Source organism: Microtus oregoni, unplaced genomic scaffold, assembly GCF_018167655.1.
Source record: "Microtus oregoni isolate MIOR12 unplaced genomic scaffold, Mior012 000040F_ref0000088, whole genome shotgun sequence".
Lineage (NCBI taxonomy): Eukaryota > Metazoa > Chordata > Mammalia > Rodentia > Cricetidae > Microtus > Microtus oregoni.
The window spans coordinates 8,208,274-8,221,098 of NW_024543207.1; the positions used below are offsets into that span (position 1 = coordinate 8,208,274).

Here is a 12,825-nt window from a genome sequence, read left to right on the forward strand (position 1 = left end):
GAGAGGAGAAGGAATACAATTTATTAGAAAAACTAATTACACGACAACAGGGAAGTAAAGAATGTCTTTGCAAAAGGGAAATAAAGCCAGAGTTATGCAAAGATCTGCCAGAGAAATCTAATGAAACAAGACATGGATGTGAGTAGACCAGTGAAGAATCTGGATGTTGAGGGTACTGTGCCATCAGTACACAGGCAATGTTTCTGTGTTGAAGACTGTGTGAGGAACGCCTGTCAAAAACCATCATGCCAACAGGAACAATGGACGGGAGAGGATTAAAGCTGTGCAATCCATCCTTAGCTTAGCTGTCCCACGTGAGTGTGGAAATACCCCAGGCAAAATGATGGTAACCAAAAACTCGACAGAGAAAGGATTGCCATGTTTTGTGCATTTAATTTCCCACCTGCTGCAGGTCCTGGTTGTCTTACAGACAGGGGAGGAGTGGTTCTAATTCTAAAACAGTTGGTGCACTAGTTAATAAAATGTAAAAGGCATTACTAATTAATAAAGGTAAACTGGGTATTAGAGATGCTTACAATTAAAGTAGCATCAGTTATGTTATAGTTGATATTTTATTTCAGCATTGGCTTTATCCAAGGAGAAACAAAGCATAGAATCCCTAAAAAAAAAAAAAAAAAAAAAAAAAATTGAAGGAGTGATCGGACCCTAAAGAAAGACACGACACTCTATGTGCCTGTTGAACTCTGATCACTAATGTGGCAGCATTTGAAGGGTGGGGAAGCTGAAACTACTCTTATTTGTTTGTATTTGAAGTCCACTCAAATCCACCATTTGATTAAGCAGTAAAATTAATAAGGCAAACAGTGTTATAAGAAGATAAAAATAGAAGTCATAGAGAAATGACCATTAGTTCGCATTAAAATCTGCATATTTTCAAGCAATATTGATGATGCGTTTAAAATGTAATGGTCCCAGCATATGTGGTACCAGGCTACTCCTTGGAGTTTGCTCTGCTAACCAATTCTTGCATTCTGTAAAGTCATAATTAACTAAAGGTGGCTTTGGTCAAATTACATTAACAAAAAGATCATTAAAATATGTAAATTAGTGGATAACATGAATTGAAATAATAAGCCCCGTCTTTTAGTTAGGAATCAAGGAACATGAAGAGGGCTGTGGAGACGTCAACTTGTGTAAAGGCCTTCTGATGGCAGGATTGACAGGCCACATTGGGTGTGAGGAGAAAACAGTGAGGCAGGAAATTATGAACTTATCAAACTGTCGTCTGGTTCATTTTGGAATGTGTCCCACTAGCTGATCACACAAGCTCAATGCCACAAGGACCCAGCTCGTGTTTTCCGTCTACATATCATAAACATTGAATAGAATTTGCAACTCTCCTTAGAGGTAAAATGTCACTCTAGTGCCGTGGAATGAAACTGCTTCCTTACGTTTGCAGCTAGCCCATCAGTGTAACAATAAAGAAATCTGATAATTCTCCATAAATATATAAGTTTGTTTTCTGTTAGATAAAAAACTGACTTTCATAATTCCGATCAGAATTTATTAGGTCTTCATAGATGGTTTCTTGTAGGTTTTAGCCTTTTGGCATAAAGATAGAAGAAAAACAGAAAAAGCAACTTTTTGTTTGTCTACATTTTCTGTTTGTATGACATTAGATAGTAAGTCACAGAGACAATGGAGGATTATCACTGGATCAATGTCTAAATCCAATCACTTAATCACAGGTTTAGTAGTTAAGTAGTTCCTAAATTTCATTCTCAAATGTAATATTTTACTATGTTTTTGGTAACTCAAAATTATCAGTATTTTAATCAATCTGAAAAGAATTATTTTAAGTTTTCCAATATTGCTAATATTCTAATACTTACAATTGATTTGAATTTACTTTAAGTTAGTTACATTTTTATGTTTCTAGAGACTGAATATGAAGCTTTTCCTTTCTAGAGAAAAACTTTGCTTAGTCCCAGACACATAAATCTCCCTCTTAGCATTTGCTTTGATTTACATTGTTTTGGATTGCTTCGAACTCCCAGTTACAAGGATGGCTCACTTCTAAGTACAGTTGAAATCTGAATTCCTATTTTTTTTTTATAAATATGCTGTGCTTCAAAAGAATATGTACTGGATTATTTAATTTTTATTTTCATTTGCCAAATGTTATTATGGTATTTTATAATTCATTTGTGCAGTTTCTTCTTGGAGGCTTTATAAATCACATAATTATTTAAGGTATAATATAATTTTGTTAATTATGCATGCATACACACACACATATATATGTATATATATAGTTTTCTTCACTTATTCTTCTTAGTTTTCTTGGAACAAAATAATAAAAGAAAGTATATTTTAGAGCTTTGGTTTTGGGTGGCAATAGATTCTGACTTCTCTTTCCCTCTCCCTACAAAATAAGTTGTAATGCTCCAAATATAATCAAGCCATGATTTTTTCATATGGCAACGTCACTTAAAGAATGTGAATTAACCTATAGCAGCAGCTATGTTTACTGCAGTGGAAATAACACAAAACATTGTCTGTAAGAAATTACAGAATCAATCACTGAAATTCCACATAATCTCCTGCATACAATTTTCTCTGTTTCTCGGGAATTGGTGATGTTGTTAGGCATAATGTGTATATTTGATAAAAATGAGAGCATATATTTGACAGACTTGGAGAACAATTCTTTGTCCCTGATTTCATTTCTTAATCTGTGCTGTACAGGTAGCACCATTCCAATGCTTTATATGCATCAAAATGAGGCAACCAGAAATGATGGCAATGTAATGTCACTGTACGTCTTGCTGATTTAGCTTTGGCACAGTTGGGCATAACTTCAGAGTTTTAAATGAATCTGAATGACCTCAGCTGCATTGCTGTTTAGATTCTAGCAATGATAAAATGCCAAGTCATTGGAAAATAAATAAATGGAGGAAACCTAAACAACCTTACATGACAAGCACAAAGTTTCACTGATTTCCCCCACGTTCAGTAGATTTTATCACAACATATGTTATATTTTTTTTCTTTTATAATATACTAGTCATGATGAACACAGATGTCTGCCATGTCAATAAAAGTGTATGCCTGAAATGCAAAGATCAGAAAAAACACTGCCCTGTGCCTTTGTGTTTTATAGGCATTCTAAAAGTTCAGGTCAATAACATTGAATTCACAACCCACTGCTTTCCTTTGATTATATCTTAATTCTCAAGGATGCCTACTGAGTTCTTAGTATCAAGTCAATCACTGGTGAAAAATGAGAAGAATCCAATTTATCACAGGTTTTCCACTACCATTAGAGAATAATCGACTTTTGGACATATGTGTTGACAGTCTTCAGAAAGAACTGCTCTCACAACATAGCTTATATTGATAAAGTGCAACAAAGAATAGCTGTCTTCACATTTTCTGTTATTAGCCTCATAAAATGCCCTTCTATAAAACAGGAAATTCATATCTCAGCAGATTGCCTAGAAAAGGAGGCCATTTCATCTCTAGTCTGAGTTTCCTGATGGCCTTTAGATTACCTTTCAGAATTTAAGATGCCCCCTTGCAAACACACTGGGAAGTCTTAATTCTGACAATACAACTTCACTAACTATAATCCCCTAGAGATGACATCAGACTATGTTATTTCTCCTTGATAGTTACTTTAACATTAATTTTAAGTTTTTGCCATCAAACGCTACACTATGAACTTAATCTATAATTTGAAATTGTTCTCTGTGAACAGATGCCAAAGTATAAGCAGAAATATTCCACGGCCTTTGACTCATGGCCTTATATTTTTAAAGTCTCATCTGTACATTGCCCCTCCCTCCCGCAGCTGCACCCCCACTGTGCCCTCATTGTTTCCCACTGTCTCCAATGAAATCTACAGATTCCTGTTGCTCTCACATTCATTGTCAGCCATTTCCTTCGTACATTTAGCAATAATTATTCAATGCCTGAACAGAGGAGGATTTACAGTGGATTGTTCAGCACAGACCTCCATCTTTTTGTCCTGTCAGGAAATCCTCAAGAACATTCCCAGTACTACTGGGCCATGTGATTGTACTACATCTGCTCATCCACCAGTTCAAGGGACGTGATGTAGCTTCAGAATTTTATGTCAATTATAACTACTCAGGCACGCACATAATATAAATACTGCTTCTAATGTTTCAATTTGATATTAAAAATGAAAGGAAAAAAATGAAACATACTCTGTGCTTGACTTTTTGCTTTGTATTTTGTCTATGAGAAGTTAACTTGGTGTGCCTTAAATAGCTATGACTTGTAACATCTTGCCACATTAATGAAAAATTCAAGTAATTTGTAGTTGGTATTATCGCAGGCATTTCCCAGTAAGACTTTGGTGAAAGCTAAAATTTAAGAAAGAGTTGGGATTTTTATTTGGTCTTATTTTTAAGTTTTGTTTTGCTTTGGGAGGGAAGGTAGCAAGAGTAGACTGCATAAGCCAAGGGACAGGAGATGATTGGGATCAGGATGCACGATGTGAAATCTACACAGAATCAAAGAAAGAAAGAAAGAAAGAAAGAAAGAAAGAAAGAAAGAAAGAAAATATTTTCTTTTTTGGATTTAAAGGTTTAAAGGCAATCCCAGGGCAAGTGACTAAATGACTAAGAGAGGTTCCTATTTAACATATTAAAATGGACTCTGGTCAGCCCTCCCGGCATCACCCAGTACCAATGGCTTCTCTAAGCACCTATCCCCTATGCTAAACATCTCCAGCCCAGGGAATGGATTTCTCTTCCCCCAGTTTCTGAGCCTATAATTATTCAGTCATTTTGAGTACACACTCTTTTGGCCTCTTTTCCTCTTGGTCCATGTTTCCTTTCTTGGTAAGCTTGCCAATCCCTCTGTCTCTTTTTTTCTCTCCCGTCTCACCTTTTCTCTTCTCATGGTTTAAGTAAGTCTGGACTCTTCCAGATGTCTTCAGCTACTCTTTCCTTCCTACTTACAACAAACCATTTCTTTTCCTTAAACATATCTAGTAGTGGTCATGTTCTCATTTTCCTCGACAAAGTAGGAGACCCAAGCTGGGTAGACCTCTGTTACACACCTTTTTTCTACAAAAATCTTACTGTACTTGAATGTCTGCTTTTATCCTAATCTGCAAAGACACAATGGAAAACATGGTCATCTGCCATGTGGCTGTTTTTTGTTGTTTTGGTTTTCCATTTTGTTTTATTTTCTTGGTTTACTACTTGCCTTAATTTCAAAATCTTTTATAAGCTTTGCAATTTGAGAAATAAATGACAATGTATGAAGCAGAAATTTATTTTACAGTAGGTGGATGTTTAAGCATTTGAAGTCAAATATATATTCTATTGCAGAAATGTTCACTGGATACAAACATATCTTAAAAAGGCAGGGCAGACATCTTTTCTGAGAAAATGACCATGTTCTTTAAGTTAACAAAACTTGAAAGTTTGTACACATTTACACATAATGAATAAGAAATAAAGTAACTGAAATTCAACAATGTTCTTTTATATGTCCTAATAGATGATTTTCTAAAGAAATGTCATTGTACAAGAAACATGCTGATTATCTTCCTATCTTAACTTTAACTGATGCAACTAGAAATTGAAAATACAATGTATAACAGTGATACTTCCATAGTAGAAAAGAGCTTTTCAAAGCCCATTAATGAAATTTGAACTTGGAATGTCAGTAACAAATGAAGACTTTGACTTTTGTGTTTTATTTTTTCCTTCCATTTTTGTCCTTTCCTTACTGTAACAACAGAACATAGACTAAAACACTAATCTGGGCTTATAGGCAATGCAAAAACTGTAAGATAATTGTGTGCTGTATTAGTTACATACTTTTATTTGAAATCCCAGAACTTTTAATATGTCAAAATTTATATTTATAATACTATTTTTCAGTCTTACACTTCATTAAAAATCTTATAATAGTTTCTGTTTCAATGTCAATTTTTCAGTAATAGTATTGCTCCACCTGGTGGTAGAAATTACCATTTTTTAATTGTCCATTTTTTAATACTAAAAGTAATTAAGGTATCAAATTTAAATCTTGATTAAATAACTATATTGAAGTATTTTCTAATGTTCCAAGTTAATTCATGTTAAAATTTATTGAAATTACACTATAGCATTTTATATTTAGCTTTTTCTTGAAATGAAATTTTGGGACTATATATAACTCATAACAGAATATTTTTGCTTGACTTAAAATTATTGACTATATTAAACTTTTTAAAAAGAACACTAAAACAATAAAATATCTAAATATAGGTAATTTTGGTAACTATCCAACTTATGTATTTATCTATGTTGGGTTTATCTAGGGTTTCTCTGGGTTTTGCTTCCTACCTTATTTTATTGGTATTGATTAATCTTATTGATACTGATTGGGAATGCTTCTAAGATCATGTTTAATAATTAATCCACTTATATATAATTGGCATTTGAATATTTTCTCAAAGTAGTTGTGATTTATCATGCTCCATTACTGACTGTGCTCAGTTAAAATGTTACATCAGGAAACAATTACATATAATTATAGTCTTTAGCTATCAAGTATTTTTGAATTTGATTTATAAAGCTATCAGTGATTTACTATTGATATCTATACTTTAAAACAGAGCAAACAGATTCCTATGCCTGTGCAAATTATGTGTCTCTTTTTAGGCATCTTCCACCTGAAAGTCCCTGAGTCTTCTCCTATTGGTTCAGCAATTGGACGGATAAGGGCAGTAGATCCTGATTTTGGAAAAAATGCAGAAATTGAGTACAACATTGTTCCAGGAGATGGGGGAAATTTGTTTGACATTGTCACAGATGAAGATACACAAGAAGGAATCATCAAATTGAAAAAGGTATATAGACGAATTTTCAGAATGTTGACAAACTATAAATAAAAAAACAAAAGCAGCGAAACTGATAGCCACTTTTCTACAACTAAAAATACTTATGAAATATAAGCTCACACAATGTATGTCTATGTTTATAGATGTATATCTTCAGTAGAGCATTAAGATCTCTTAGTTTGGTCATGTAACATTTTAAATGTTAAGATCAATTTTTAAATAAGGTATAGAGAAAACCGCTTACACTAACATAGTTGAAATGATCAAATTGTAACTACTTAAAGAAGCACATATGTAATTGGCATTATGCATAATTGTTAATGTTACCTTAAAAGACTACTAGCTTGTGTAGATAAGATTTAGGACAGAAAAGCCATTGACTACTATTATATTGCTATTCTAGTCAAAGCTTGAAGGAAAAGAATTGACATAAGCATGGACAGCTAAGTTCTGGCTTATGAGGAGTCTTTGGGGAATATGAACGGTGTCTGATGGGAGGAGTGATTTGTGTAGTATTTTATCAGAATTTGACTTTATTCTGCCCATTTTTCTAAAGTTCTAAATGAAGATGAATGTAACAAATGATTTAGTGGAAGTAGCAAGAAAGTGATGAGGGGATCTTTAAATAATTATGTAAAAAGTAAAATGTTTTAAAGAAAGATAAACAGAACGGGAGTTGGGAAAGGAAGTACCAGAGAACTGGAGAAGGTGCAGGGAGGCAGAGACAGAATGGCTAACAGAGATGCCATGCAACAGAATACTTAGGGAAAAGGGTGCTGACAGAGAGTGAGGTTTAGTTTTGCCAACTTGACAGAATATAGAATCACATGGGAACACATTCTTAATTAGATGTTTCATAGATTTGGTTAATTTCTGGGTCTGCCTGCATGCTTCCATACTCCCCATCATGATGATAATACATCGAATCTCTGAACCTGGAATCAAGCTACCCCAATTAGGCGATTTTTTTCTAAGAGTTGCCGTGCTCATGGTGTCTCTCCACAGCCATAAAACCCCTAACTAAGACAAAAGGGATACAGAGAGCAGATAAAGCTAGGAACTGTGGATCAAAGTTCCACTTCTAAGAAGTACCCATAGAAAAGCACTGTCTTTGGGTTTCTATTATGGTAATGAAACACCATGATCAAAAGCAAGTTGGGGAGGAAAGAATTCAATTAGTTTATACTTCCACAACACTGTTCATCACTAAAGGAAATCAGGACAGGAACTCAAACAGACAGAAGTTAATACAGAAGCCATGGAGGGTAATAATAAGCTGACTGGGTTATTTATGATGGCTTGCTCAGCCTGCTATATTACAGAAGTTAGAACCACCAGCTGAGGGATGGCACCACTCAGCAAAAGACTGGCCTCCATTCCCATCAATCACTAATTAAGGAAGTGGCCTACAGCTGGATACTATGGAGGCATTTTCTCAATTGAGGTTCCTTTATTTCAGTTAACTATCTTTGGTCAAAATGACATGAAACTAATTAACAAAGGCACTAAAAAGCTCCTGACTGTGGCTGTGAAGGTAAAGTCTCAACTGGTGGAGGCATCAAAACACGAGCTGTCAGGACATAGATGATTCATCAAGCTGGGTTGAAGTGGGGACCAAGCCTCTAGCTAAGATAGTGCTGTGTGAGCTGCAAGGGTAAGAGTAGAGGGATGGGACTGCCTAAGCTCTGCAGTCTATAAAATTACATTATATACTACAGTTGATGGACATTTAGCTGTAAGATTTGGTGTTTTCTCCTCTGGATATTTATTTCACTTCCAATTTGAAAGATGAAGTTCATTTTGAGCTATCATAAGTTTGTGTGTGTGTGTGTGTGTGTGTGTGTGTGTTTTATTTTATAGCAGCTTGTACTAAAGAGATGTTAGAATTTTATGAAGAATTTGTATTGAAAGTAAAATTATTTACATCCAATATATTCTGATCAGGGCTTACCCCTTCCCCTCCACAGTATCCGAGATTCTCATAACCTCTCATACTCTCATCTCCAAACCCTTTTCCTTAAGAAAACAAATAAGGAAATAAAAATGACAAACAGAAGAGGACAACAAAATGAACAAACTAACACACAAAAATGAAAAAGAAAGAAACAAAGAAAGAACACAAGAAAGGCATAACATACAGGAAAACACCCATGCACGCACATACACACAGAGTAACATACACCTCACACACATACATACATACATACATACATACACACACAGTAAAATTCTGGAATTCTAGCAATGAGGCGGGAGTTCCTGAAAATTACTGGAAATTCAGCATAGCTAAATTGAAAAGCTTTAGGTTTAGTGAAAAACTCCATCTCATGTTTTCAGGGCTAACTCCTGTGGTTTTGCTCTTCCATGGGGTATACTCTCCCACTATAAACATTTCTCAGATTCCCATAGTTCTTTGTATTGGGAAGAAGCCCTCTGGACTTTTCCCAAACCACCCATCCAAAAATGTGCTTTAGCATATCTATGGTCCCCATGCTAATCTGTGTTTCATCCCTCATTTTGATGAGACTTTATTGTAGCTTGTGACATTCCTAGGAGACACAAACTCACATCAAATATCAAACTCCATTTTCCTTTGGTTTCTGCATACTATTTTCTCCATCTTTCAACAGTATTACAAACTGTATAGTGGTATACCCATCAGGACTGGGCTCTACAATTCTGCATTTCAGTTGTTTGTGGTTTTCTATATTTTCTCTGTCTGTCCGAAAGACGAGTTTCCTTAGTGAGATGTGAGAATTAATCTCTTCTGTGGGCATAAAGTATTATGGGGTTAGGGATTATAATGGATTAGTAAAGAAGCAGTTGTAACCTTCCTCCAAATTCCATGACTTAACTAGCCAAGGGTAGTTGGCTAGCTGTCTGGTACCAGGCATGACTTCCCTCTTGATCAGTGGGCCTTAACTTAAATTAGTAAGCTGTTGCTTACATGTAAGTTATATGTGCCATTACTGCACCTTTTAAAGTTATTGTGCTTTGTAGGTTATTGTGATTCATAGGCATCATACCTGTGAATGACCATTGGTTGCTTCTCTTCTAGAGTATTTGTTTGGTTTTCATCCATTTCATTTTATGTTTCTTGTTTCTTCCTGTAATAGAACATTATTCATTGTATTGATATTAAAATCAATATTTACATCTAATTCATCACCATAAATTTTACAACATCAAAGTAAAATTCAGTAGACATTTGTGGAGCAGCTACTGAATACTAGACTTACCCAAGACTTGGAAGATAAATTTGAAATAGAAACATTTTTGTACAGCTTCTAGCAGTTTTGAGAAGTGGGCTGACTTGATAGTGGTAAACTAAAGCTGGAAATACATACATTGCTATAAAGTGTCAATAAGCACATAGAGGGAAGAGTCTTTTAGAGAATTGGTCAAGAAAGACTTGCAGCTGAAGGAAGCAAGCTTAACACTGTGATGCTCGGATAATGTATGTTCCCAGAAAACCTGAGCAGTAATCTTTCCAAAACCTCTGATGAAGAATACTGACAAAGAGAAAGATCATGCCAGGGCAGTGGGGAGAGGATGCTGGGAAGAGAGAAGACCCAAGAGGAGGAGGAAAACCTATAAGCAGGGTACGACTCTGACACTGATCATGATAAACAACCATGAGTTTAGACTAAATCATTTTCATATACCCAAAGCTCATTCACTCGGGTTGCATTAATGAAAATTGTGACTGAGGAGAAAGGATAGAAATAGCCTAGTGATGGTACCATATACATAATCCACTAAAGTGCTATAGGCTTGGAATACGGTGCTTACAGACATGAGATGTATGAACTGATGATGATCCTGCTGTATTTTTGAAGAGAAAAGTGCACTTTTATAGATACTCAGCCTCCTTGGAAAATTTTATCATTCATTTGAGTAACTCTAAAAAGTATACCTAAAATAAAAAAATGCAGCAGATGTTGCAAGAAAGCCTAAACTTCTGTATCATCGCTCATTGATTATGTTGTACTGTATGGAAAAAGATTTTTCTATACCTGAACACTCATAGATGCATTTCTTGATTAAAACCTTTGCTAAGGGTTCTTAAATAATAAAAATATACAGGTGAAAAATTTATGAAATTTCCAAAATTAACTTGATCAACATCCACTCATATATATATATATATATATATATATATATATATATATATGTTGCATTAAGACTTGACACATCTCCTCATCCACGCAGAGAATCTAGCTGGGACCCATGCATGCTCCATGATTGTTGCTTCAGTCTCTGTGAACTCCTATGAGCCCTGGTTATTTGATTCTTTCTGTGTTCTATGTTTTTGTGGTATCACTGACTCCTTTGGATCCTAAAATCCTTCATTCCCATCTTCAGTGGGGCTCTACAAGCTGCACGCAATTTTTGCTATGGATTCCTGCATCTGGTCTCATTAACTGCAGAGTGAAGCCTCTCTGTTGGGTTAGGCTAGTCTCTGGTCTATGAGTATAGCAGAATATCATTAGGAATAATTTAATTGACTCTTTTTTAGTTTTTATTTATTTTTGTTGTTGTTGTTTTGATCAGTAGTGTTTGGTTCTCTCCTTTGACTCTGGACTGTCCTGCCTCTAGTTCCAGTTAGACCAGTCATGAGTTGGCCACTCCTACGGCATTTGAGTGACCATTATGCCAGCATGTCTTGTGTGCATGACAAATTGTAGGTCAACAATTTTGCAAATTTGTTGATGTCCCAGTCTCACCACTGGAAGCCTTGCTTGGTTATAGAAGATGGCCAGTTCAGGAGCCATATCCCCCATTATTAGGGGTCTCTTCTAGGGTAATCCTTGTAGATTTCAGGGTGTTTTTCATTGTACTAGGTTTCCATATCTCTCCCTAACTATTGGGACCAATTGAGTCCTGACCTTCAGCTGCTCTTCCCTGTCTAGAGCCTTCTAATCGAATTTACTATAAGCTGTGCCTAGCCTAGAGGATGGGATTTTCACCTGTTGGCCATTGATTGCAGAGTATTTAAGCCTCCATTATGCTATTAAAGAAGGGTATTTTGGTACCAGTGTTGGAAGGTCTGTGAGTGGGTCTGTCTATGTGTGTGTGTATTCTCAACCTCCAGCCCCTTGCCCGAAGCATGCAAACTGAGTTCTAGCGCATAGAGAGCAGTCGGGGACCACAGAGCGCGACACCAACTCCCCTATATCCAATAACCTCTTTTAATACTCTCTTTACTTCCTTCTGACCCCTTCCCTGATTTCATTCTTTTCCTATTCCTACACACTCCCCCATTTACCTGCATAATCTTTTTCCCCTTCCCTGGAAGATCCATGTGTTCTCCCTTGAGCCGATCTTGTTTCTCAGATTTTTAAGGTCTGTGGACTGTAGTATGATTATCCTTTAACTTAACACTTAATATCCACTTATAAGTGAATTTATACCATGCTTGTGTTCCTGGGACTGGGTTGCTTCACTCAGGTATGACTTTTTTTAATAGTTTTATGATGCCCTTTTTCAATGTCCCTCAACCAAAGTATAGGTACAATGGAGTATCAATTATTCTTTTAAAAACAGAAACAGAAACAAACAACAAAAACCCAGCAACAACAACAAGTCATATTAATTTTTAAAGGACATTGTCTATCTTCTTTGGTAAATGTATATTTCGAATTTTCAAACATCTAATCAACATATTAGTAGGAGGCCACTTTGACATTATTATTATTAGAAGTCACTCGATGAAAATAAAGATGAAAACAAAAGTCTATACAAACCTCAGGTTACATTATGTTCTAAAATTAGTTAGAATATTTCCCCCTTTGCAATCTCAACATGGAAACCCAATGTAAGGGTTTCAGTGAAAAATGAAGTTCATCATTCACAGTTTTACATACACCAAATTCATTTGGAAGGTCAAAACTCTATTTGAGAAATGAATATGTAGTGCTTTTAAAAGAACTTCTTTAGATTTCAATTAAAAATTCAGAGATGCAACTAAGGAATAAAGTGTGAGGTTCTTAGCT

The 12,825-nt window shown here is 35.4% G+C and overlaps 1 protein-coding gene across 5 annotated transcripts in view; it reads left to right on the forward strand.

Annotated features, from left to right (window-relative positions):
- The window catches only part of Cdh12 (cadherin 12), an 820,788-nt gene that overhangs the window by 766,423 nt on the left and 41,540 nt on the right, over positions 1-12,825 (forward strand). For all 5 annotated transcript variants that reach the window (XR_005972342.1, XM_041632151.1, XM_041632149.1 and 2 more), the window contains one exon: positions 6,651-6,838. Coding sequence is in view for 4 of the 5 variants with exons in the window: in XM_041632151.1 (XP_041488085.1) it covers positions 6,651-6,838 (188 nt within the window). In the remaining variant the exon portion in view is untranslated. The remainder of the gene's footprint in view (positions 1-6,650; positions 6,839-12,825) is intronic.